General features: G+C 30.2%; 7 protein-coding genes across 8 annotated transcripts; 3 read left to right on the top strand and 4 right to left on the bottom strand.

Moving 5' to 3' along the window:
• Positions 1 to 297: 297 nt before the first annotated feature.
• OCT59_021940 (uncharacterized protein) lies at positions 298 to 2,793 on the top strand (the record flags this gene model as incomplete). 2 transcript variants are annotated; one of them, XM_025319410.2, is made up of 1 exon in its annotated part: positions 298 to 2,793. In XM_025319410.2, the coding sequence occupies one exon, from the start codon at positions 298 to 300 to the stop codon at positions 2,491 to 2,493; it is 2,196 nt and encodes a 731-aa protein (XP_025173865.1). In that variant the 3' UTR covers positions 2,494 to 2,793. The 2 variants fall into 2 exon arrangements, with proteins under 2 accessions (XP_025173865.1, XP_066005949.1); XM_066146849.1 differs by having other exon boundaries at positions 329 to 2,793.
• Positions 2,794 to 3,356: 563 nt separating this feature from the next.
• OCT59_021941 (uncharacterized protein) lies at positions 3,357 to 8,935 on the top strand (the record flags this gene model as incomplete). Its single annotated transcript, XM_066146850.1, has 14 exons — positions 3,357 to 3,707; positions 3,793 to 3,973; positions 4,063 to 5,595; positions 5,677 to 6,144; positions 6,213 to 6,406; positions 6,491 to 6,720; positions 6,791 to 6,874; positions 6,952 to 6,989; positions 7,060 to 7,084; positions 7,159 to 7,202; positions 7,285 to 7,357; positions 7,432 to 7,460; positions 7,550 to 7,585; positions 7,650 to 8,935. The coding sequence occupies 14 exons, from the start codon at positions 3,357 to 3,359 to the stop codon at positions 8,933 to 8,935; spliced, it is 4,572 nt and encodes a 1,523-aa protein (XP_066005950.1).
• A 198-nt stretch (positions 8,936 to 9,133) lies between these two features.
• Positions 9,134 to 10,009, bottom strand: OCT59_021942 (uncharacterized protein). The gene is made up of 2 exons (XM_025333260.2): positions 9,773 to 10,009; positions 9,134 to 9,688 (listed from the first exon to the last, which is right to left on the bottom strand). The coding sequence occupies exons 1-2, from the start codon at positions 9,813 to 9,815 to the stop codon at positions 9,357 to 9,359; spliced, it is 375 nt and encodes a 124-aa protein (XP_025173860.1). The 5' UTR covers positions 9,816 to 10,009; the 3' UTR covers positions 9,134 to 9,356.
• Positions 10,010 to 10,192: 183 nt separating this feature from the next.
• On the bottom strand, positions 10,193 to 13,184 carry OCT59_021943 (uncharacterized protein). Its single transcript, XM_025311201.2, has 10 exons — positions 13,116 to 13,184; positions 12,987 to 13,018; positions 12,844 to 12,898; positions 12,377 to 12,694; positions 12,144 to 12,285; positions 11,837 to 12,053; positions 11,602 to 11,753; positions 10,751 to 11,508; positions 10,404 to 10,555; positions 10,193 to 10,302 (listed from the first exon to the last, which is right to left on the bottom strand). Exons 3-8 carry the CDS (start codon positions 12,853 to 12,855, stop codon positions 10,766 to 10,768), a joined length of 1,584 nt encoding a protein of 527 aa, XP_025173859.2. The 5' UTR covers positions 12,856 to 12,898; positions 12,987 to 13,018; positions 13,116 to 13,184; the 3' UTR covers positions 10,193 to 10,302; positions 10,404 to 10,555; positions 10,751 to 10,765.
• Positions 13,185 to 15,004: 1,820 nt separating this feature from the next.
• OCT59_021944 (uncharacterized protein) lies at positions 15,005 to 19,718 on the bottom strand (the record flags this gene model as incomplete). Its single annotated transcript, XM_066146851.1, has 18 exons — positions 15,005 to 15,070; positions 15,154 to 15,280; positions 15,352 to 15,403; positions 15,467 to 15,604; positions 15,696 to 15,815; positions 15,889 to 16,124; positions 16,208 to 16,285; positions 16,358 to 16,694; positions 16,761 to 16,857; positions 16,941 to 17,062; positions 17,149 to 17,191; positions 17,264 to 17,961; positions 18,117 to 18,196; positions 18,280 to 18,489; positions 18,585 to 18,736; positions 18,821 to 19,033; positions 19,204 to 19,382; positions 19,451 to 19,718. 18 exons carry the CDS (start codon positions 19,716 to 19,718, stop codon positions 15,005 to 15,007), a joined length of 3,216 nt encoding a protein of 1,071 aa, XP_066005951.1.
• A 142-nt stretch (positions 19,719 to 19,860) lies between these two features.
• OCT59_021945 (uncharacterized protein) lies at positions 19,861 to 21,622 on the top strand (the record flags this gene model as incomplete). The annotated part of the gene is made up of 5 exons (XM_025319405.2): positions 19,861 to 20,019; positions 20,085 to 20,193; positions 20,279 to 20,406; positions 20,483 to 20,627; positions 20,701 to 21,622. The coding sequence occupies exons 1-5, from the start codon at positions 20,010 to 20,012 to the stop codon at positions 21,620 to 21,622; spliced, it is 1,314 nt and encodes a 437-aa protein (XP_025173857.1). The 5' UTR covers positions 19,861 to 20,009.
• Positions 21,623 to 24,754: 3,132 nt separating this feature from the next.
• Positions 24,755 to 26,872, bottom strand: OCT59_021946 (uncharacterized protein). Its single transcript, XM_066146852.1, has one exon. The coding sequence runs from the start codon at positions 26,792 to 26,794 to the stop codon at positions 25,622 to 25,624; it is 1,173 nt and encodes a 390-aa protein (XP_066005952.1). The 5' UTR covers positions 26,795 to 26,872; the 3' UTR covers positions 24,755 to 25,621.
• Position 26,873: the final 1 nt, after the last annotated feature.

A 26,873-nucleotide genomic window follows, 5' to 3' on the forward strand; every position in this document is an offset into this window, starting at 1 on the left:
AAATTGCAAGATTACATAATGTTTACGATGAAGGTTATATGTACAGTACTATATTTGGTATTTCGGAAGAAAGTTAGTTTCGGCCGAATTCATTAGGAAAAATTATTTGTTTGGATAGAAATACACAAGAAAATACGATTGAAATTCAAGACAATGGAAAACAAAGAAGTAATTCCTTGTATAGAAAGGATTATTTTGAGGCAATAAATAAATTCATTGAAAGTGATTTAAGTCTTACATTAAACATTGGCTCAGAAGAATTAACGTCACTTATATTGCATTTGAAACAATTAGAATATGGCAACTTTGAAGCATGATGGAAGTTTTGAAAAAACTTTGATTAAGAACCATTTTAATTGTTCTCCAGAATTGTTTATTCGCGATGATATGAAAAAGACTTCTTTGTGTATTCAACAAGAACTTGAGACACATCATCATAAATATCCAATTGGATGTAGTGAGTCGTATTTTGAGAGTAAAATAAATGAGTTGACTCATCACAATGAGATTGTAACGTTTGGAGTGCTTTTGCCGATAACTTCTCGAGAGTTAACTAAACCTGAAAAATGCATCGAGAACTTTTCAAACCTTTTAAAAAGTCTTGCCGAGACTTCTCAACAAGATATTCAGTATAGAATTAGCGGTACGAGATATCAAATTAAAATTTACATTGGAATAGATAAGGATGGTCATCTCTTCCTAAACAATTCCGCAGAAAAAATATTTTACAACCATGGATTTATAGATATTGATATAACAAAATTCGACTATTTTCCCGGTTCTACATGTGATATCTGGAGAGAATTATCTCGTAAAGCATACAAAGAAAATTGTGATTATATTGTTCTATTTGAAAATGACATAATCATCAAAACTAATGGATGGATGAACAAATTTCATAAAACTTATCTTGAAATTTCAATTCAAAAGAAAGTTCCATGTAATTTTGGATGTGTAACTTTTACTGATATTACATTTCCCGGGTTTCCAGCGTTTCCAGTGATTAGTCGCGTACATTTGGATACATTTAATGGAGACATTATTCCGCAACAAAAATTTCAAATTCAAGATGTTTACACTTATTTATTTCAATTATATAGACGATGGGGATGTTCAATAATATTACATGATGTTGAAATTCAAAAAATTGATGTAGATCAAAGATATGAAAAATGGTATCATTCAGATTGGAAGTTTGACGTTTTAAATAATTCAGTAGATAGAGTTGAAAAATGGTTGAATAATAATAACAAGACTCCTATACAAAAGTTGCTTACCCTTGATATTGTTGTACCCAGTTATAGAGTTGATTTTAAATATCTTGACCCAATTATTAATCTCGAGATACCTGTTACAATGTCTACAATTATTTATATAATAATAGATGATCCAAATTCATCCAATATTATACTTTTAAAAAAATTGTATGAAAAAGATCCTTTTATCAGAATTCTAGTGAACAAACCCAACTTGGGAGCTAGTTTGTCACGTAATCGTGGATTATACGAATCTAATGCTGATTATATTTTATTCTTGGATGATGATGTGACTCCCGAAAAAGATATCTTGTTTGAATGTGAGAAAGTTATTAAAGAGCATCCTACTGCTTGTGGATTTATCGGAAGCTCAAAATTTCCACCAGCAAATGAAAGCATTTTTAAAAGTGCGGTAGTCTTATCCGGAGTCACTTTTTTTTGGGAGATTGCAGAAATTTGGGATAATGATATACCTTGGGGGATAGCTGGTAATTTACTTATTAGGAGTTATAAAGATGATATACTTTTTGATTCAAGTTTTCCAAAGACCGGTGGAGGAGAAGACATCGATTTTTGCTTGAAAAAAGGAAATTTTTTTATTAAAAATGTAGAAAATGGAAAAGGATTTCAAGGAGCGCCAAATGTTAAAGTAACTCATCATTGGTGGAATGATGGTAAGAGATATTATTGGAGATTTTATAAATGGGCGAAAGGAGATGGTGCCTTGATTAAGATGCATCCAAATTTAACTTATAATGATATTGTACCGAATAGTGCAGAATTCTTATTGGGGACAACATTTATATTATTTATCACTGTGATAATTTCTTCGCTTATTACAGTATTTTATGACATAGAGATTATTAATATTTTTACAATTTTGATATTTTTATCAGTACCACATGTAATTATCTCCAATTTTATTTTTGATATTCATTTACACTTAATTATACAACCTTTCAAACGCGTACCCACAATTCGTGGTTATCGTTATATCTTAGCCATATTCGAATCTTCAATGATTCGTATGACAAATGAATTCGGTAGATTGATGGGACATATTGAAAGAAAGGAATGGAATTACATCGGAAAAAGATTTGATTGGTTTGCAAAGAAAAACGGAGGAACGATGAATGATGAAATTAGTACTAATTCAAGAAAATTTTTCATTTGGGTTAGTTTAATGGTCTTCAGTTCTAGCGTGCTTCTCATCGTAATTAGTGAATCACCGATGTAAAAAGGCGCAGTGTTTTCGGTGATTGTTTAATTCCCCTTTATGGAAATATTTTCATCCGGGAGAAAATCTTGATGATTTCAAACGTACTTCGTTTATGATTGGACAGAAGATCTCAACTTTGAGATTATGTATAAACTCTAAAGTTAATCTAGTGAAAGTCCGTGTGTATCGTGTGTATCTTTCGTAAATTAGGACACTTGTTTTTCTTGTATGGTGTAATTGCATTTAAAAAGTCACGATTTCATTAATCTTATTTATTTTATTTATAACGTTAAATAAAAAAACCCCTTTTCCACAGTCATATGATCATTTTTGATTTTCGTTATCTACTAAGCATTACCAATTTCACGGTAAAAAACAGGTAATTTTTTACTGCCCGAGTTGCCTTTTGATTTATTGGGCATTGTTAATTTAATTAATAATTAGAATTTGAACGTGGTACCTATTTATACCAATGAATATAAAAAACCCTATATAAGAATTGATCTTAACTTTTTTCAAGTGGCTTACTCAATCTTTCACATAAAAGCTTTTTTCTTTTTTAATAAATAAATAAAGTTAAAGAACTCTTCTCAAGAATAATTTAAGTTGACAACTTACAATTTTTTTTTCTTATTTCGTTAACAAAAGAAAATAATAAAAAAAAAAATAATAATTTCAGGTAATGAACAAATTTTTCAAGAAAAAAAAAAAAAAAAAAAAATTTGAAAAAATTCCAAATCTTTAAAACGAAAAAAAAAATCAAAAAAACCTGTTTATAAAAAAAAAGTGTTGACAAGTTTTAAACTGATTATCTTTTTCTATTTTATTATTAGTAAATATATTTTATAAAAGAAGAATAATTTTTTTTTTATTCAGTAGTCATGTCCGAAAATTGGGGTAAAGTCCAGCAACCAAACTTTCTCCCGGATACTTCGTGGGAAAGCTCCGTGAGTAAGCCAAATAATATACGGTCGGAAAACTGGGAAAGACCACCGTCTGCTGGAAATTGGGGTACTGAAAGACCATCAGCTTCCTCTCCCTCTGAAAATAATTTGAGCGCCAGAAAAGCCGCTCAAGGTTCATGGGGACCAAACAAATCAGAAAATTCGTGGGTTATGAGGAATGAAAATGTTCAAGTTGATCAATCATCTTGGAAAAGGAATGAAGAACCTCCAATATCAACAACATCATATAATAATGTTAAACGTGAGAATGACGAGGAGAAATTGGATGTAAGTATATCCGTTTCAAATATTTTACTCTTGTAATAAATTAGTATAGATAGGTTAAATCTTTATTATAATTTATCTTAAAAAGAGTCTTGCAATGCAGGTTGGTATCGAACAATCATTTGAATCTTATAATGAAAGGCAGAATATTGTACTTGATGAAGATGATTATGACCCTAGTTATCGGAGTTTTCCAACTTCGAGTAAACCACAACTAGGTAAACCAATCACACCCTTTGATGATGAAATACAATATAATAGTACGTCAGGTAATTTTAACTTTCACCTTGACCTTGATAATGAATAATATTATATTATGATGTTAATATATACAATATACAATATATTAAATAAATAGATATGTATAATGTTAAAAGTCATGTCGAACCATTAATAACATCATCAATTTCCACATTTCAAGAATTACGCAAGGAGTTCCGTAATGCAGCAGTTCAAACTGAACCAATTGATTTAGCTGCTATCAGTGCATCAAATGAAAAATTATTATCTTGTACGATCAGTTCACAAATTAAAAAAGGATATCAGCAGACAAGTCAGGATCTATCTAGATCAACTACTAATAGTGTATCTGAAAAGAAATACCCTCCACAACAACCGTCATTGTTGGATGTGGATCCCGAAGAATTGAATACAAAAGTTTCGAATTTTTGGAATACATCGTCCGGCAATCCTAATTTTCGTGAAGGCACGGCGGCTATACCACACACTAGGTCTGATTCTAGTTCACGCGGTGAAGTAAATAGTTGGAATACTACTCAAAGAACCTCCGCACGTAATGATAATCGTGGACCTGTTCCTCAACCAATACCAGTTGAGCCTGATAGTTGGGATTCACCACAAACATCTACACGAAATGATAATCGAGGTGTTATCCCTCAACCAATACCTGTTGAGCCTGATAGTTGGGATTCACCACAAACATCCACACGAAATGATAATCGAGGTGCTATCCCTCAACCAATATCTGTAGAACCTGATAGTTGGGATTCTACTCCTCGAACTGATAATCGAGGTACTGTCCCTAAACCAATACCTGTTGAGCCTGATAGTTGGGATTCCGCACCACAACCACCACAAGCGCCTACGCGAAATGATAATCGGGTACCTGTTCCTCAACCAATACCTGTTGAGCCCGATAGTTGGGATTCTACTCCTCGAAATGATAATCGAGGACCTGTTCCTAAGCCAATACCTGTAGAGCCCGATAGTTGGGATTCACCACAAACATCCACACGAAATGACAATCGGGGTACTGTCCCTAAACCAATACCTGTTGAGCCTGATAGCTGGGATTCCGCACCACAACCACCACAAGCGCCTACGCGAAATGATAATCGGGTACCTGTTCCTCAACCAATACCTGTTGAGCCTGATAGTTGGGATTCTACATCCACGCGAAATGATAATCGAGGACCTGTTCCTAAGCCAATACCTGTAGAGTCTGATAGTTGGAATTCTGCACCACAAACGTCTACGCGAAATGATAATCGAGGTACTGTTCCTAAACCAATACCTGTTGAACCTGATAGTTGGGATTCTGCACCACAAACATCCGCACAAAATGATCGGGGTCCCGCATTCAAACCTTTACCTAGTTGGAATACTATTTCTCAGCCTTCCCAAGATAATAGTTGGGGTTCCGGCCCTCAACAACCATCAGCATCAGGACCACCGGAATCCGATTGGACTAAAAAAGCTGAGATGTACTCAAAGGAATTAGGTGAAAAAAATGAAATTAAAACATGGGTGAATAATACGGGACAAAAAGTCGAAGATTCATATGGTACAGGCGCAAGCGACTCCTATTATGATAATTCCTCCTCGAATAACCGTTATGGTAGCCGTGGCTGTCATAACTGCGGGCAAGAAGGTCTTACATTCTAAAATTATATCACTATTAATTATTTCATTCAATTAGTATTCTGACCCTTTTCAAATTTTCATCTATTAGGTCATTTAGTTCGTGATTGTCCTAAGAAACAGGGTAGCAGTGGCAGAAAATCTTGCCATAAGTGTGGTAAAGAAGGACATTTTATTCGTGATTGTACAGAAGAGAACGGTAAAGATAGTTATAGCGGATATTCCGGTGGCGGATATGGTGGCGGAAAACCTTGCCATAAGTGTGGTAAAGAAGGACATTTTGTTCGTGATTGTACAGAAGAAGGTGGCGGATATGGTGGCGGAAAACCTTGCCATAAGTGTGGTAAAGAAGGACATTTTATTCGTGATTGTACAGAAGAAGGTGGCGGATATGGTGGCGGAAAATCTTGCCGTAAGTGTGGTAAAGAAGGACATTTTGCTCGTGAATGTAAGGAAGATGCGTATGAAACTACAAGAGAAGATGGTGGATATGGTGGTGGATCAAGGGAATTTAATAACAGTGGTCCATCGCGATCTCATACGAACAAACCTAGTCCATGTACGTTTTCTGTTTTGCTATTGTTATTTTATTTTTTATTAAATTTTTTTTATCTTATAAATTCGTAGTTTCTAATCCTGAACGCCCAAATATCACATCCCAAGAAGCGTGGGATAAATTACTTAAGGCTGCTGATGAAAATGATACTGATGATTTCAAAGAAGCACTTGAATCATATGCAAAAGTTACTCCGGAAGAAACATTTGTGACAATTGAGAAAAAACTAAGATCTGCGAATTCTAAGGGCAGAATTATTTCATTTGTGAGTTTATATTTCTTATTGTTTTGTAGTGTTACGTTAATTGTTGATTATTGAGGTTATCAATAACAATTATATTTTATGCAGGAACGCCCGGAAATACCGTTAACTAAGGTTTTAGTGGACCTACAGGGAAATACTAACAAGAGATATGTTGCTACACCTACTTTGGTTCACCCTACCCGTCTCCCTCGTACATCCGGAAATCGTGCTAATGGTCCAGAGGAGAATTTACAATGGTTAGCTGATTCAGGTTTTATGGTAGATGATCGTTCACCGGTTTGTTTTAACTGCAAACGGAAAGGCCATATAACAAAGTATTTAAATGTTTGTCCTCTTTAATTGAAACGGCTATAAATTTGCATATTAATAATTTCTTTTTATTAGAGATTGTACAGAACCAAGGAGAGAGGTTGAAAAGCTTCCGTATTTGATGTGTCAAAATTGCAGTTCATCTGAACACATAACAAAGTAATTTTGATTATATAATGTATGTTCAAATTTATATATAGTTACTGACTAATCGAATTATTATTTACTTTCCTTAGATTTTGCCCAGAAGAACGACGCGATTATTATGCAGAAGGTAAATTTTCAGAACTTCGAAAAAAATTCTTTATTGCTTCTCTTATTAATATTTATATTGGTTTGTTTAGCTCGTGACCGTAAAGCTGCGGGAAGGTAATATCATATAAGTTGATATTCCGCGAATTTAATATTATTTCTAAATATTAAATTGTTTGAAATTTTTATAGTCATAAAGGCGGTTCAATGGAACATTCTACAAATGAAGATAGAGGTATTTTGATAAAGAATTTTTTTCTTTAAATAAAAGAAGAAAACCGGTTTATTTAATATCATCATTTTTTTTTTTTACTCAGCTTCTTCTGGTTACGGTGGTGAGGAGGATCGCAAAGGTCATCGAGGATATGGTGGCAATAGTAATATAACTTGGTAAATAAAATCATTTTGAATTTGATTTGGATAAGTTCGATTCAATTTAACCAATTAAATATTTATCATTTTAGTTTTAATTGTAACCGTGAAGGACATACGTGTAAGAAATTTTTTTTTTTTATACACAACAATTTATTGTATAGTATTATGTTTTAAGTAAAAAAAATAAAATTGTTAATTTAACGACAGCACGCGAATGCCCAGATCCGAGACGAAGCAGCGGTGGTAAGAATTACTTTATCTTCATGCATAAAAACATTTAACGCTTAACTTTGTAATTTTACATTAGGACGAAAGTGCAATAAATGTGGTGAGGAAGGCCATATTTCAAAAGATTGTTCTAGTAGCAGCGGTGGAGATTATGATAGAGGAAACTACAATAGCAGTGGTGGCTGGCAAAGAGATTCTTCCTCGCGGAATAACGACAGAACTGCAACTTGGAATAGTCAAGATAAAAGCGGTGATAACACATGGAATAAGAACAGAAATGATAACTACTCTCAAGGTAATTCATGGAATAAGTCTAGAGGCGATAACTCTTCTCGCGGTGATTATAATCAAGATAATAATACATGGAACAAGAACAGAACCGATAGTTACCCTCAAGATAATTACAAGCCTAGGGGCGATAACTCTTCTCGCGGTGATTATAATCAAGATAATAATACATTGAACAAGAACAGAACCGATAGTTACCCTCAAGATAATTACAAGCATAGGGGCGATAACTCTTCTCGCGGTGATTATAATCAAGATAATAATACATTGAACAAGAACAGAACCGATAGTTACCCTCAAGATAATTTTAAGCCTAGAGTCGATAACTCTTCTCGCGGTGATTATAATCAAGAAAACAAGACCAGAAGTGATAATTACTCTCAAGATAATTATAGGTCTAAAGGCGGTAACTCTTCTCATGGTGATTATAATCAAGATAACTCATGGAACAAAGACAGTAACAACAATAATAATCCCAAAGATAATCCATGGAATAAGTTTAAAGCCGATAACATTTCTCGTGATGATGATAATGTTAAAGATCAACCAGTTAAAATCGAAGTCGAAAGTGATAGTTGGGATTCCAAACCTGTAACAGGAAATATCGTTTCACAAACACAAAAGCAATGGGGAAATATGACAGCTGCAGATTTAGGATGGGAAAAACCTAAAGAGAACATAACATCAGCACCTGAAGGTTATGAAAATGGGCGAGGTCGTGGCAATGAGCAACGAGAAAGGACACTGACATCTGAAAATTATGATAATAGGAGAGGACGTGGTTATGAACAAAGAGAGAGACCGGCGTCTGAAAATTATGAAAATAGACGTGGTCGTGGTTATGAACGTTATGAACAAAGAGATAGGCCACCTGCATCTGAAAATTATGAGAATAGGAGAGGTCGTGGCAATGAACAAAGAGAGAGAACACCTGCATCTGAAAATCATGAGAATAGGAGAAGTCGTGCCAATGAGCCAAGAGAAGAAAGAGGACCTAGTTATACGAATTCTAGTAGAACACAATCAAACGATGGTAATAATAAATCTAGCAATTTGGTTGAAGAAACTTGGTGGTAAACGAAGGATGTTAATGAATATTGTGTTTATACTTTTTAATCATTTTCCCCGTTTCTCTTTTGTCTTTTTTGAATAATAATTGCATGTTAGCAACGTTCTAATTATTTTTTTTATTTGTAAATTTTTCGTATCTACCTCAATAATTAAAAAAGCAATAAATAATTTTATTCAATATTAGCATTCAAGAGAAACTTGATTGCGATTTGTTTGTAATATTATATTAAATTTCATTTTTTATTGGTTAAAATCATAAAATATAAAATATAACTTATTCGAAAAATAATTGTTGCGTAATTACAGTTCTTTCATACGTTTATTTGTAGAATTTGTTGTTCATAATATTTTGATTATATTTACACTTTAAAAAGCTAATAGATAATAATCATAATGTTAATTATAATCTTGATTATATATATGCTTATTATGAAAAAGTAACTAATTTTGGATCTTTTGGTAAACCAGTTTGTGGATCAATATTATTAGTTTTAAATTTTCTCTGTTGTCTAATTAGTCTCGCTTGATCAAAAGTAACATTATCAGTTTTCATTATCCTTTTAATTTCTTCGGAATCTTCTAATCCAGGTCTTGAATCACCATCAATTATATTTTGTTCAAGATCAAAAGTTTCCGAAGTTAAACCATTCTCTATATCGTTATGAAATGAATTTGAAGAAAATACTGCAGGTAATCGTTGATACCGACGATTTACACTAGGGAAATATGAAAGTATAGTTTGTCGATAATAACAAACGACTGCAATATCAAGAGACTAAATTAATATAAAATAGTAATATAAATAATAATGTAATACTAGTAAAAATCAATCGAATTACTTACGAAGTAATAGAATAAAAAGAAAAAGTAAGAGAGGGCCCAGCATTTTTTTTTTAATAAACTTCCAGAGTTTATATTTGTAATAATAGAAACTGAAAAATAATATGCTGGTGGTCAAGATAAGTAATAAATAAATAAAATGCCCAGTGGGTTAAGCTTATTGCGAAATTTTTTATCTCCAAGAGAATAATATTGTAATGTAGTTCTTTATTTCTTTATTCCCAAGTTTAGAAGTCCACCCACATCACACAAAAATTATCACATGGTATTTGAATCACGGGAATTAGAAATTGACCCATATTTTAGTTTTGGGCCATGTGTGTTACGAAATTTCGACTTTTATAGATTTAATGTACGACAGCATAAATTTATGGAAAAAATTTTGAAGATAACGATAATCTTAATTCAAGTCGTCAATATTTTAATTTATCCAAATAAGGGTTTATTAAAGTTAATGATATTAAAAATTACCTACCTCCCTCTATCTTATTAAATACTGGTATACTTTATCCACAACGATTTAACATCTAAAACTATTATTAGGTTCAAGCTTATGACTTAAAAGTTGTTTTTTTTCAAACAAAATAATTCTTGGAAAAATCAAAAATCAAAGAGAAAGATTTACGTGACTTACTAAAATAATTTGTAAATTTGTATATTAAAGTGTCAAATTTAATCCATGTAAATAAATCAATCCTCATTATTATAATAACCTTTAATGCTCCAATTAAAAATTCTACAGTAAAAATTTATGATTTATATAACAACCGCTTACATATGTACACACTTAAAAGTCAGAAAACAAAAAAAAACATCCAAGAGATATATATATAATATATATGGGAAATGGGAAAAGAAAAAAAGGAAAGAATTTTTGGATTCAAGAAAATGCAAGATGAAATACAAGTAAAGACCACAAAATTTGGAATATGTGAATCAAAGATAGACTAGACACCTTAAAAAATTATTTTTTCATCATACCTTCTTGTTCAAATCTTAAACCCCAGCAAATAGATAAGCACAAGCTCCAATTCCGACAGCCCCTGCAGCCATACCAAGCACAGTAGAATATACCATATCCCATTTTCTACGTTTATTAGCACGTTTAGCGCGTTCTTCTAATTCCGCTAACTTTTCTCTAAGATCATTTACTTTCTCTGGCCCATCTTCTTCTTCATCTATTTCTTCATATTTACGCTTGCGTGAAGTAATTGTGGTTGAAGGTTCATACTCTGTCGCATGTGAAGGACCTTCACCGTTACTAACAACTAAATTTTCATTTTCAACTTTATCAGAATTACCCTCTTTTTCTCTACGAGGAGTTCTAGGTTGTTTTATCTCTCGTGTTTCTCGTGTAGATGTCCTGTCCTTAATTGGCGCGGGCGCAACAAATGAAGCAGTTGTCTTACTAACAGTTGAAGTTTGAATTACTGCTTCTTCTTCTTCTTCTGTGACTACCGGATTAGTATCGGGTACAATTTCAGGATATACTGATTCATGAACATTCATATCATCATTCTCATCATTATTTGAATCCTTAACTATCTCATCATTTTCTGCATTTTCCATAGGAATATCATCATTGTCCTCTCGGAAGCTAGAACTCGTTGGTAGTTCTTTAATTTCTGCTTCTATATGAAGCTTTTCATCGGACTGATCGATCTTCAATTTTTGAATCGATGTAGACATCTCTTCACTTGTTTTAGAAGGACTGTCTTGCTTTGAATCATCAATAAGTGCTGGAGGTTGCCAAGTTAAATAAAAAAGTATAACCATAATCGACGTTAACTGATATGATAAATATGATGATAAGATCCCCTCATTTCCCTTACCTTCACTAGCCTGTGTAACGTTATCTGTTGTATGTGACTTAATAACGGAGAATTCATCGAATTTACTACTAAGGGGATTAGTCGCATTAGGTGTAGTTGACGGCAAACCACCGGATTTTGCAATATAATAAGATGCAGGGCCTTCGTTTCTACTATTAACGCAAAATAAGGATTAATGAAATAACGTATCATGATATTATAACTAAGAAATGTTTTTGACATTATTATTTAATACCTCTGCAGCATTAAATTTTTAGGAGTTTCGTCATCCTTTAACGAGGTGGCTTCCTGTGATGATGAAGCGTTCTGTGAAATTTGCTCCGTTTTGACTGTTTGTACATTTGATATGGAGATTGCGACCGGTGTATTCCCATTAGACGTGTTCGGTGAGTGAATTTCTCCTTTTGTCTCCTTCGGATAAAAAATATATGCTGACAAATGTTTATATAAGTCTACAGGACATTAATAATTAATGATGTTTAAAATAATATATAAATATATCTATAAATAATATTAAGAAAGACAATAAGTGTATGACTTACTTTGATTTCGTCTTACACTGTGCCCAAATGTAATAATATCTCTATGGTTTAAAACACGCCAATCACTTTCTACTGTACCATCACCTAATCTTACATTATTAACAAAAGTACCATGCGTACTTTTCAAATCTTTAATTAGAATCTATAAATTCACAAATTATTTTTTATATATATATATATATTATGTTTATGAGTAAATAAGAGATTGAAATTTCAATTATATTTGCAATTACCTTCCCGTTCTCTTCTTTTAACAAGGCGTGTTCTCGTGACATAACATCACAGCTGAACACTCCATTATCCGCTTTAGCTTCTTTTTGATTACGGCTTCCGCTTACCCTACCGACCTTAATTTCTTGATCGGGACTGAAGCTTAAGTGTTTAGGTGCAAATTCTATTGAATCAGTAAGCGGGAATAAATTGATCGTAATCGTTTTGGGAGGGGGAGGTGAGGGCGAACCGGATCGAGAACGTGACCTTACAGGTGAAGGTAAGGAAGATTCGGATTTAGCCGGCGACCAATCCATGGCTGTGGATCGATTTCTTTCGTCCTTTATTATGTTTACATTTAAGTTAAATATGAATTTTTCAAAAAGAAAGATAGTTTTTTCAGCAAATAGATAAAACACGAAAGAATATAAAAACAAATAATATAAAGTATGAAAGTTCACGCTTGTCAACACTATTCAATAAAACATACCATTAAAGACATATTAGATCTTGAAGTTATGAAGTTATTTTAAAATAAATATCAGCTATTAAGTTATATTATGATCTCTTAACTTGAAGTTGAAATATGAAATAGAAATATTAAACAAAATAAACAAAAAAAAAATTGTTTACCTATATTAGAATGTATTTTAAAGTTAAGAATACTAAATAGTGGCAAGAAGAAAATTTTTTTTTTCGATTAATAACAAGTCAAACGATAAATAAAGAACTAACTAATTTAATTTTATGTAAATTTCACACCTTTTACTTGGTAAAATACACTTATAAATATCAAAAAACTACTTGAGCGAGCAGAACAAAAATAATCTCAAGAATCTCCCAGGTAAAACGTTTGTTTTGGTTTGATATTTTTGTTTTCTTTGAAAATGCACAACTATTATCTATGAACAATCAGAGTAACACTAAAAAACTGCGCCCATTACCAAAATGGTCAATCACTCTCAGAATATTGGTCAATATTTTACTACCTGCGCAATCAATAAGAGGCTTACGGTTAAAAAACAATTTTTTAAACTTTTTTCATAATAACCGTTTAATTTCAATCATTATCTTGATAATATTTTGTAAAATTTACTTTTTTAAACGGTTTTTTTTTTTAGTAAATGCTTTTTTTTCGATTACTAGAAACAAATATGGAATTTTAATTATTTTTTTTTTCTAATATTGTTTATTTATTATTTATTTAATTTAAACTTATTTGGATTTATAAATATTAAAAAAAAACTATTGAATATATAAGTTGAAAAAAAATCTATTTTTTTTTTTTTGAGAGATTATCATTTCAATGGCCTATTTTGGATAAATTATGATCGGATTTGTAAATTAATTTATCCAAATAAAACTTGATATATTAAAATTATAAAATTTTTACATATATCTTATATATCTTTTTTCTTCTTTAAAAAGAAAAATATTTTATAATTTTTTTTATTATAGAATTAACTGGTTTTAACCAAATTCATATCAAAAGATTTTTAATTATTAATTTATTATTTAATTTTTAATAATAATCTTTAATTTTAATTTATTTTACAATTAAACTAAATTTAATTTAATTTTCAATTTTTTTTATTAATTAAACAAAATAATCAAAATAATTATTATTTATAGCCATTTATAATGTATAATATTATCTTTTTTATCTTATAACTTATAAGCTTTATATTATATATATTAATATTATACTTCATACCAATTATATTGTTTTACTAATTATTCTGTAATTTTAATATAAAATTCCAATTGTTTTACTTTGTAATTGTTTTACTTTTCTTTATATTTGAACTTATTGTAGGCTATTATTAAACAAAATCAGAAATTAAATTAATAAATTATAATTATTGAAATAAAATAAAATAAAGTAATAGAGGCTTAAGCAAGTATAAGTATATATAATATATCAGATATTGATTAATTAAGTGAAATAATATCATACTTAAGAGTCTTAAACAAACCAACTTCTTAAAATCAATAAAATTTACTACTTGACTTACTTGACTAAAGTTGTTAGTAGTTTTGATTATTTAGGCTTAGGACTATTCTTTCGTGGCTTTATCTGAAACGTAATTAGCCCGTAAAAGCATAATTGCATGTGAAAACTTAACAATCATGTAATTTCACATGTTTTCCATAACTAAAAAAAATTTTTTTTGAACTGCATCTTTTTAGTGACACAGAACCATGAAAAGTCGTGAATCTATACTAAAAAAAGACAAATTCCATAAATCTTTTTTCTAAATATTATTAATCATATTTATTATTATTATGTTTATTATGTTTCGAACTAATTCACTGAGCTATGCTGCGACGCGTTAACTGGAAATCGGCTCGGAACATCGGACCCGAACCTTTTATTTTGTCACATGAAAATTATTACTAGTTGTATTCTAAATAGTATTATTACAATATAAAGTAATATAAAGTTATATATTTTTATTTAAAAAATGGATAAATAGTGTGGTATAAAAATATAATAATAATTTTAAAGAGTACAAGAAGATATAAATAATCTATCATAAAAAGAATTACAATAATATATCCTACATAATTCAACATAATAGATCTTATCCAAATAATATGGTTTCGTTGTTAAATATTATTTTTTCTTTGATAGCTATTGAAATATACTGTTACTTCTTTTTTAAAGTTCGCTGTTTTTCTGCATGCTCAACTATTTTCTTATCAATGAACATGCCCTAATAAATTAAATGAGAATTTTGATTATCTTATAAATAATTATTTTAATTGTAATTCTTATTAAGAAATAAGTATAATTTACCTTGCGTTTTCTTACAGTTTCCATATATCTCTTTGCAAGGTTTTCTCTATCAGATTTCTCTCCCAAATCTTCAAGTTCTTCTTCAGTTGTTGGGACCCAAAACGGATCTTCATTTAACATTTCAAATCTAAATCATAAATAAGACAATTAATATTGGTAATAATAGTTGAATTAAATAAATTTCCATAATTTATTTACCCGCTAAAAATTAGTTGTGGACTAGCTGCACCCGAAGTCCGTTTTCTTATTTCTGTATTATAAACGAATCAATTTATGTGATACAAAAAAAAAATTTCCCCTTCTTATTACCTACCATCAGCAAATCCAAAACTTTCCACTACAGGAAGTAATGCAAAAATTTGGAAAAATGTAGTTCCTTCTTTTAATTCTTCGGAAGTAATACGTCCTCGACGTCTTGATATTACACCATATACACGACCTAAAGTGTCGGCTATTTTTTTTTATTTTATTTTAAAAAAATAATAATAGTAAGATAAAGGTTCACTTATAATTAAACCAGATATATTCGATTTTATACTTACTAGTTGCTTGAACATCACAAGAGTACATAGCCAACATTAATCGGGAAGACCATTCTAAAAATCCCTTATTGCATGCATCTCTCATTGTAGTTATAATTTGTCCACCTAATTTACTTCGAACTGAAGAACGTATAACATATATTATAAATTATACATTTAACAAACTTATCACCAAAAGAAATCTCCTACTAACTTTCAGATATATCAACATCTTCGTCATTTGTATTTATTGTGAAATCTTCTAAAAAATATGCAACTCCCATTAATGGTTCAGCGCAAAGTGGACCTGATTTTGTGGCAAGTTGGAATCCCGTGTGAATCCCTTCAACAAAATCACGAATTGATAATTCATATTTTTTTGAAGAATTATCTTCAGAGAGAACTTCCTCATTTACTTCATCATTCACTTCCTGATGATATTTTCTCCATCTGTAAAAAAAAAAAATATTATGTTCAGGATTTTATTTTTATTCAGTTAGACTTAGTAAAATTAATGATAAAGGAAAGGATACGAAAACTTTCGTTTATAATTTGGGACATGATTTATTAATAAGTTTGGACCAACACGTTTTGGTCCAAATGCCCAGATGCTAAATTAAATAAGAATTAATTATAATAAATCATATATAAATATATATATTAAAGATAAAACTAATACGAACTTATCAACGATATCTTTCCAAATTTCTTTGTCAGAAGCTTTATTAAATTCAGCTTCCAATTGATCAAGAAACTCGTCCACTTCTAATATGCGGTTTCCTTTAATAGTCACATCCTTAAAAGTATCCTCCTCGTCTTCGATAGACTGTGTTTCAATTTTATTACGCTGTTGACGTTCATCCAAAATGGATTTTATAGTAATAGCATTTTTGCCCAGAAAAGTCGTAACATTTTGCGGCAATGGAACAGCCCTCACTTTAATAGTGCAATATTTATTCGTCGTAGAAAGTGTAACCAAACCACGTTGTGCATTGTCCTTTTCCTTGATTTGTTGATTATCTATTTCAAATAGAGAAATTATAAAGTAAAGAATATTATATATAAATGAAAATTTAAAATAAATACCTGGTACAGGAACTATCGTTTCTCTAAACGGAACTATAGGAGGAGAGACTTGAATTTCGATTTTTGCAAATCGTTCTCTTAAATCTCGTAAACAACGCTTTTTATAAAAATTTAATTGTAAATCATTTAAATGACTGATAATAAATAATCAAAGGTTGCAATTAACTTTCCAAAACGAACCTCAAGATGCACTTCACCAGCCGTTAAAATCACATGTTCTCCGGTTTCTTGCACAAGGACTTCAACACATGGATCTGCTTGATTTAACAAGCGAAGTCCTTCGGTTAGCTTCCCCATTTCAGCTGTAATAATAATAATAATAAAAAAGGATAAATAATTGTGATATGATTTCGTAGTAAAGATATCATAATATGGAAAACATATATACATGGTTCAGCAGGTTCAAGGGCGACTCGAACAATTGGTGCAGACTATAATAAGCAAATAAAATATCAATAACTAATTAATAAGATAAAAAAAAAATTTTTACTTTATTCCTTTACCTCCATTGAGACACCGGCAAGACTTTTACAATCTTTAGTACTACTCAAGGTACCATTTTTCAATATATGACCTTCAAGTCCACCAATACCGAAAACATTACCGGCAGGCACTTCTTTTAAAGCCTCTAGTTCTCGTCCCATCATTAGATAAAGATTTTCAACTGTTATTTCAGAGCAAAATTTATCTGGAAAGGTAGGATCATATTTTGGACCTAAAACGTAAAGTTTCTGTCCAACACGAATAGTTCCAGAATATAGACGAGCAAAGCCTACGAAAGTTTCTTTGGTCGTTTTAGGTTGATCAACTTCACCATCTTCATCCGTTTGAGAAGAAACTTTAATTTTTTCAACGGATTCATCTAAGGATTCAGGTGATGTTAAGGTTGAAGTCGTTGACGATGTTTCAGAAACTGATTCTTCAGATTGGCCATTTAAAGCACGTAAACGTTCTCTGTGAGCTTTTCCCCTTTCCCTTAATTCTTCTGCAGTTAACTGTCTTCTTCTATTCTCCGGTAACATATTTGAAGGAATAGCAAACATTTTTGAAACATAAGCAATAATAGGCGCGGTATCGCTAAAATCGCAACTAAATAAAGCTTTTTCGTTTTCATTCGCAGGCTTTTCTGGCATATCTGTATTCGGATATAACATTTTCGGAAGGCGCACAGGCTGAGCAACAACGGGTGATGGAAGCTGATCTATAACAGTCAGTGTGATAAGTTAAGAATTTTCAATGTAGGGAAAAAAAACTTATATACTAAACAATGCAACAAATTCTAATATAATTAAAGGATATGTAATACAGCTGATGACAATGGTAACCATTGAGTGAATATCGTGGTTAACAAATTACGTGTATCCTTTGATCTCATATCTCTCGGTAAAATTTTCAAGTTAAGCGTCTTAACAATTTTTTCGATTTTTTCTCGATTGCTTAAATAAAAATATAAATTGAATTAATTATTAATGAAGTAGATAAAAAAAATAAGATTATTAAAAAAAAAAAGAAGACTTACTTATTTATAATAATAGAATCATAAATTGACCAAATATTTTCCAAAACCAGTTGAACGAACAAGGGTTTTAATTGTCGACCCTTCAAATGTTTATGTTGTAATAGTCGCTTCGTTTTTGGTTCAAGATAATAGTCACCCCAAAGTACTTTACGTAGTATATTTTCTTTCATACCTAGCTTCGCGGCATAAAATTGAACGAAATTTTCGACTCTGTCACCCAGATCGGATTATCACTGTAAACAAATGATTTTGACTTGGAGGAAGGTTGTTAACATAATGATAAATTGTTTGTATAATAAACCTACCTAAATGCCCAACCATCAATTGCACTAGCAAAAACAACATTTCCCGAATCTGGTGTAAAATAAATCTTGGAATCATCCCGATCTTCCAACGACAACTCAGCTGATATATTATCCACCTCTATTTGTTCATTTCCTTGTTGTAGAAGCTTCTCCTATTAAAGTATAATATAAAAAGTGATATTATTATTTGTAAATATATATATATATAAAATATATAAAAACTAAAAAATTCAAACCTTTTCAGCTTCATGTCTTCTAGTTTCTTCTTCCATTATATCACCAGCAAAAAAGGTTCCCATAATAGCATTTACTTGTTCAAGTATTTTATTTAAATGAATGTATGCTTCCTGAGGTGTTAACTTTAATTCAGTTATAAGTCGGTCAATTTTATTTAATACTAGTACGGGTTGAACATTTTCAAGCCATGCTTGTCGGAGCACTGCGTGTGTCTTTTTTAACATTTAAAATGAAAAAAAAGGTTGATATGATTATTTTTGTTTGTTTAAATTTTCATTTTTATTTTTTATTATTAGATTTTGATTAATACTCTTACAAATTCCGAATTGATAATCTTAAAAAAAAAAAATTTCGTTTAAGCAACCTAATTCTAATACCACACCTGTGTACAAACTCCTTCAACAACATCAACGAGAACTAATGCACCATCACATAGTCTTGATGCTGTCGAAACTTCGCTAGAAAAGTCAACATGTCCGGGTGCGTCAATAAGATTTATCAGATAATCATCAGAACTTTCTTTTTTTTTTTTAGATAAATCATACAAAGATATGATTAGATCTTGCAAGCATTAATAAATAATATTGAATTTATTAAATATCGGGTTATAAAACCAATTAAAAAACAACCTTGTCCTTCCAGAGATTTTCTTAAGACATTAAAGTATAATGATATTCCACTAGCTTCCATCGTTATTCCCCTTTCTTGTTCGTCCTCTCTACTATCAAGATATCTCACTTTTCCAGCTAATTTAGTAGAAATAATTCCATTAGAAGCTAATAATGAGTCTGAAAGAGTAGTTTTTCCATGATCAACGTGTGCTAAAATACATATATTCCTTATATTTTCAACTTTTGATTGCAATTTGATAAGTTGGGTTGTTGAAACTAACGGCATTTTTTAAATGTTCCTGTATGCGAAAAAAAAAATTTTTTCAATTATGATCAATGTGATACTCATTTGCCGTTTTTTATGTAATTTTGTTGGCTAATTAAATCATTTTCCAATTTTAGACTTAATGGAATTGATCAACAAGACTAAGAAGGGGAAAAAAAAATTAAGCAGTTTATATAACTAACTATAACAAGCAAATTCTTATAAGGCGAAGCATTAATTCCACAAATTACATAGTACAGTTATCTGTTTTATTTACGGTTCTGAATAAAATTTTCTTAAAAAAAAGGAGAAATGGATGAAGGTACGCTAGCAAGTTTTCAAGGGTTTTTTAAATTGGAGTATTTCGATTGATTTCTTATTTTATAGAACAAATCCTACGTGACAGACTTTCTGTCGAAGAAAGAAATCTCCGCCGAGTTACTAAGAAACATTCTGTCTTAATAAATTCCTTGGAACAAGGAAATATAAAAGATATGTATGTATTATTTTATGTATATTTTTTAAATTATACCTTTTGATATATTTTTTTTTAAATAAAAAGTTATCTTTTATCTTTGTAGACAACAACAGTTTAATGATTTCATGGTCGATTTTTCGTCATATGAACTTACTCTTACCAGGTTTCAAGCAATTCATGATATGAATTTGCAAGAAACACGACATTGGAATGAAGAAGCTCAAAGAATAGGTAACTATTACTACCTATAATAATTTCAATAATTTCATTTTTTATTCAATTCAAATTATCAATTCTCTGTTTATAGAGTTAGAGATAAAAGATACCATGCTAGTTATCAAGAATTTAGAAAAAGAATTAGCTCAAGAAGAGGAAATACGTAGAAACAAAGCAGAGTATGATCAATTAGCAGCAGTGATCAATCAACAAAAAACTCGGGAAGAATCTTTAAGGTGGGTCGGTAAACATACTGAACTACATTTATACATTTTAAAGAATATTAATAAAACTTACTTTTATTTATAGTGCGATTTCAAAATTAGATGAAGAGATAATTTCGTTAGAAGAAAAGGATAAATTATTAGATGAAACATTAGATCGCCGTAAAATACAACTTCAACGTATACTTACAGTAGTACAAGAAGTACAAAGTGAAATAGAAATTGAAAGAGAACAAAACCCTCAAGTGGTTGACGATGAAGAAGCTCCCACAACACCTGATTCCATGAGAAGTGAATTCTTTTCACCTATCGCTAATCCTTCTTCACCCGCTGAACATGTTATTGAAGGTGACAATCCTCCAAAAGTAAATGGTATTAACGGTATCAACCCATCATCTAGCAATTTAGCAGATAATGATAACGAAGGCGACCACCACAGAATAAGTAACGATAATGATGAGAATAAACAACAAGATAATGAAGAAAATTCTCCAAGACAACAAAGTCAGGATATTGCTAGTACTTCGGATAATTTAACCGAAGTAGGCGATGATGTGGGTGAAATTGGAGAATTGGCCGCAGATGAAGCGGATGAAGATGAGAATGAAGTGGTTCGTGATGATGTTACAGATGCTGATGATGTCGATACAATTGACAGTTCATCGGATGGAGTAGATCTGAATCAAAATGAGCAAAATGCCGATACTGAAGACTTAGACGATGGGGATGTAGTAACGAGTGATAATGAGAAGAATGATATAAAATATGAAGATGAGAATCAAGATGATGTTCCTGTACCGACTGATGACGGTGACGACGGTGAAATTGTGGAGGATTCGGATGAAAATCAAAGAGGTGAAAAGAGAAAGCGAGGTGACGAGGAGGAAGAGGAGGAAGAGGAGGAAGGGTTAATAAAAGAAAAAGTTCCTCGATTATCTGATGACGACGAAGGATTAATAGAAGAAAGTGAAGAAGATGAGGGTGTAATAATTAAAGACGAACAATAGAAAATAAATGTTGTAGCGATATTTAATTATTGATTATTTTTTTTTAATCAATAGAAATTTTAGGTATTTTACAACTATCATTATAGATGAAAGTGTAATTTATATAAAAATTATGATAATTTCACGCGCTAAATTCAAATCATAAAGTGTAACAAATGCACTTTTATGATTAGAAGTATTGTATTGTATATATTTTTTAATTTCTCTTAGATACATTATAAATTATAATAAACTACAGTGCCTGGTAATAAGTTACCTATAAATTACATAATTATTGCGCAAATGTAGTCCCATGTAAACTTTTTTTTATTAATTGATGTTATAAGTATTTGTTTTATCTTACTATATTACAAGTTACCTTCAAAATTAATGAAATGGCTAGCAAATTATATAAGTTTAAGAAAAATATTTGATTATTAAACAGTTAAAATCTCAAGGTTTGAATTTTTTATTTTGCTGAGATTGCTAAGATTGTGTTTCAATTTATTGAAAATAATAAAGTAAACAGTACAACTGTACAAGACCATTGATTACAAAGTAAAAAAGAAAAACTAGCTCTCCTATCTACAAACAAACAAACTATCTAAGCCAACTCACCTATGCATTTCAAGGATTTACAGCAATATCCAAAATAAAGGAACAAACATGTGACATGTTAGTATAGTTATGCGAAATCAGCGAAATCAAATGTTTATGTTACATAATGAACTTGTCACGTGTTTATTTATTTTTTCAATTTGCCGGCAAGCTGGCATGACAGATTCTCGGCAACAAAATTTTCAAGTGTTTCCTTTATTTTGGATATTGCTGTAATTAGTTGCGCTAAAATTTTGAAAGTGCGCTGTTTGGCAATCGTTCTTCACTGAATTCATTGTCATTTATATTATAGTCTATACCACTTTCATATTCAAGCGATACAGACGGGTCACTTCCTAACAATTCGTTACTTGACAATAATAACCTTAAAGAAAAGAAAAGGAATTTTTAAGCGCTATATTCAGATATTTTTGTAGAAAAATATATATATATATATATTAGAAATGCATTGTCAATTTATTACATACATAATCGCGTCAAAAATTTCTCATTCCTCCTTAACTAGTTCCATAGGCTGTTGAATTATAAATTAAGTTTATAATTCAATTTATATATTGATAATACTCGATAGATTTATTTTATACCCGTGCATTAAGTTTAGTTCTTCAATCCAGTATCGAGCTTTTTCACGTGGTGGGATATTTTCCACTAAAATTCCAATCTTTTTTTTTTTTTGAATGAGGAGGCCAATCTGCTTCTAAAATGTAAAACATTTGCTCGCGCCAATAATTCTGGCCCAGTCTGATAATAACAAAGATTCTGCCGCTACTTCAATTTACTTCTGACGTTTCTAAAATTATTATATACAAAGTTTATTAATAATTTAATTTAAATATTTTATTATATTAAAGACTGTTTTCAATATCATCGATATCATCGTCTTTTTTCTTTTTTTTACCTCAGCTACACGAACAGCATCTTTGATATAAAACTTCCGTATATTTATATCGTACGTTTTAGGTTCGAATACACATAACAATATTGTTTTACAGCGGGATATTTTTCGAGAATATTATAAATTATCTAAATTCAAGATGGGTAACTGATAAGAATTCAAATTCCTCCAATAAAAAAAAAGTTAACAATGAAGAAAGACGCGTATAAAAAAAACTACAGTTTTTTGTTCCTTTTTTACGTTTATACCATTCAAATAAACGAAGACGTTGTTCTTTATTCATTTTATGTACAGTATGTAATATTAAAACAAAGAATAAAGTAAAAGTTCTGGACTTTTATGCGAATTTTTTATATAAAATATGTTGAAAAGCATAAATTATCAATTTAAAATATAAAAAACGCGTGTTGTATAATCATGAAAATGGACTGGCTTAGCTGGCTTTTTAGGGTGGGTTTGTACAGGACCTGGAAAACTATATATAAAGGTTACCGCCAAAAAATCAAAAAAAAATAGGAGTGCGAACCATAATATGATTGGTTGTTTTGCTGTTTACTCACATGTATCTATTTCAAATATAGTAATAGGGCCAAGAAAGGAAAGATTTTCCCAAAAAAATTCTTATTGTTGCGAACCAACACGTGACTTTTACTAATTAATTTGGCGGTGACCTTTTTGAAAATTAATTATAGCCTCGAATCATGTTTGGCGGTAACCCCTATTAGAAGTTTTCCAGGTCCTGTTTGTACACGGTGAAATTCGATATAATGGAACCATCCGTTCGAGGGTAAATTAATTATAGATTATGATAATCCGTTCCAGACCCCAATTCCGATATACTATTTTATTAGTACAGTATATCCTCTAAGCTTTTGGCCTGTATAGAATAAAAATTTATTAAATATAATATATATGATACTCCTATCTATTCTAATCTTTGCAATTTAACAATTAACTTCATAATAACTACTATTATCCCGACTTTAACAGGCTGAAAAGTAGAAATCAAAATTTCAACTGGCTAAAGACTAGAAAGAAATTTTTTACCTATAAAAATTCCGGTTATTTTATTTTATTGACGGTCAGTATGGAATATTAAATGATACTAGTCTACTAGATACTAGAAAAAATCTACAATTTTCATTGTACACTGTGAAATTCGATATACCGGAACCTTGATAATAACGGAACATAAGTAAAGTCTTTGATCATGATTCCCCCAAAATAAAAACAAATTTATTTGTAATATTGCCAAAAAATAATTTTTAAACTAATGAGACTTCCCATCGACACGACAGTAAAATCATTCAAAATTTTAAACCTAATATATATATATATAAGTTTCTGGGTCTTCGTAAATATACTTTAAACTGTTAAGTACCGTACCAATACATAATAAATTGTCATATGGTTTTAAAAAAAAAATAATTATAAAAAGGTCATACATATATATAAAGAATAATTACCGGCATCGATCAACCAAGTCCTGGTTATTTACTCGGTAAAAGCAATCCCCAATTTTTTTTTAAAAAAAAATATAAAATGCAATTTATTATTATTGATATTATTAATATTTACTAATACTTTATTTATTAAGAAAATAAAAAACTTTGAAGGAAATACAAAAAAAAAATATTATATATTTATAAAGTACCTAAAAAAGAAACTATATTTTTATTTATTTTTATTTATATTGCCATAAAGTTTATTTTATATATAAAATATAAAAGTCTTTTTTTTAGAAAAACATAATGTATTTTTTTTTCTTGAATTTAGATCTTTTGTAAGTTGATCTTTTTTTCTTAATAGTTGTAAATACAGTAAAATGTGTGTGTTATGTATATAAAGATAGATAATATATAGTAAAATGAAAAAGAAAAAATTGAAAGGAAAAAAAAAAGAATGAAAGTATGAAAAAATGATGATAAATATAAAACAATGCAAAAAAAAATATATAAGAGAATGTAAATGCTATGTAAATGAGTGAATGAATGAATGAATATATTGCAAATGAGTGTATGCTAAATGCTATTTAAAGTCTATAATATGCTACTTTACATTATGGTATTTATGTAAACATGAGATAAAAAAAGGTTGCGATGAAAAAGAATAAAAATCATAAAATTTTCATCTTTTCATCAAGTCTATGATATATACTTCTATGTTGTGAAAGGGGGGGGAGGAGAAAATACAATGGGAATGAAATTACACGTTTTAAAAAAAAAAGGAATTAATTACAAGATGATGAATTCTGTAAATGAAGAGGTTTTTTTTGAATGTTTGATGCAAAATATATAAACAAATGTTATTTACGAAAATGCTTGTTTTTTTTTTAAAATGTTCCTTCTAAATTATTTCTATATAAAAAAAAGTCCAAAAATATTGCGCAATTTTTTTTTTTTCATGAGCGAAAAATGGTTTCAACAAAATGTCAACGAGTTGATTTCATTACGATTAAAATCATTTAAAGAAACGTCCAGCGATTCTATTCTATGAACATCAATTTTTTAGTAGATAGCGGTATGATGTTGCTGGGAGGTCAATACAAAAGTATCTAAAAGTTGAGTGTTATCAGGTTGAAGAAATTCTCTATATTCCAAATTATCTAAATTATCTTCTTCTTCGGTGATATTATAATAAGGACTATCACCAGAATCGATATGCATTGAATTTTCATAATCGGTGGAAGAAATAATTGGAGGAGGTAATAAAGTATCATAAATTCCAGCAGCAGTATTTGAAGCGGTTAAATGAGGACTTGAATTTAAAGAAGAGAAATCATTATACATTTTATTCCAATCATTTGACTCATAACGAAGAGGAGATGATGAACGATCACAAAAAGTTGGAGGAGTGCTTGGAAGAGAATCACCACTAGTCCAACTACAAACAGATTCAACAGAATTTGATCTGCAATGACCCCAAATAGCGGAAGCGGAATTTTCATTATGAGTAGGAGGATGAAAATTGACAGATTGATTATAATCATCTCTTCTTAATAATAAACCTCTATTAAATTCTTCATTAATAAGTTTATTAGAATGAGGAGATTTCTTTGAGATAACCTTTGGAGTTTTAATACCAGTAGGATTCATAGAATTCTTTTGTGATTTCTTTTTAGGAGCAAATTTATAATCAGGATATTTAATCTTATGTTCTAATTTTAATTGTTGAGCACGATCTTTCCAAAATTGTTTAACATCATCAGATTCTTTATTCCACATTTGAGCAGCGATTACGGATACTAATTTATTATTCATACCAGGATTTTCAGCCAAAACTTTATGTTGCATATGTTCACGATATGCCATAAAACAATTTTTTGGGCGTGGAATATGACCGTTATTCTTTCTTTTTCTCCAAGAACTTTGAGAAGTAATTTTATTATCAGAAGTTGATTTAGGGGCAATAAATTTAGGAGAAGTAGAAGAATTTGAAGAAGTGGAAGAAGTAACAGAACAAGTTGGAGAAAGTGGAATTGGACCAGAATCAGAAGAACTTGGAGAATTTTCTGGATTACCATTCTTTGATACTAAATAAACTTCATATCCTTTTGGGATATGATAAATATCATATTCAGGTTTTTCTGTTGGAGCAGGAGCTATCTGACGAAGTTTCGATGATGATGATGATGTTGTAGTAGAAGAGGTTTGTGTTTCCTGAACCGTAAATGTAGACATGTTTTTTATAATATATTTGATATTTGATAAAAAAACTCGTTTTAATTTTAATTTGAAATTTTTTTTTCGCTCGCAGAGA

This window comes from Rhizophagus irregularis, chromosome 30 (assembly GCF_026210795.1).
Source record: "Rhizophagus irregularis chromosome 30, complete sequence".
NCBI classification, from domain to species: domain Eukaryota; kingdom Fungi; phylum Glomeromycota; class Glomeromycetes; order Glomerales; family Glomeraceae; genus Rhizophagus; species Rhizophagus irregularis.

Coding starts and splice junctions, on each gene's coding strand:
- OCT59_021942 (XM_025333260.2), bottom strand. CDS start 9,815: ATGCTGGGCCCTCTCTTACTTTTTCTTTTTATTCTATTACTTC. Junction 9,689..9,772: donor TCTTTTTATTCTATTACTTC/GTAAGTAATTCG, acceptor TTGATATTGCAG/TCGTTTGTTATTATCGACAA.
- OCT59_021943 (XM_025311201.2), bottom strand. Junction 12,286..12,376: donor TAAAAGAAGAGAACGGGAAG/GTAATTGCAAAT, acceptor GTGAATTTATAG/ATTCTAATTAAAGATTTGAA. Junction 11,754..11,836: donor AAAAATTTAATGCTGCAGAG/GTATTAAATAAT, acceptor TTGCGTTAATAG/TAGAAACGAAGGCCCTGCAT.
- OCT59_021946 (XM_066146852.1), bottom strand. CDS start 26,794: ATGTCTACATTTACGGTTCAGGAAACACAAACCTCTTCTACTACAACA.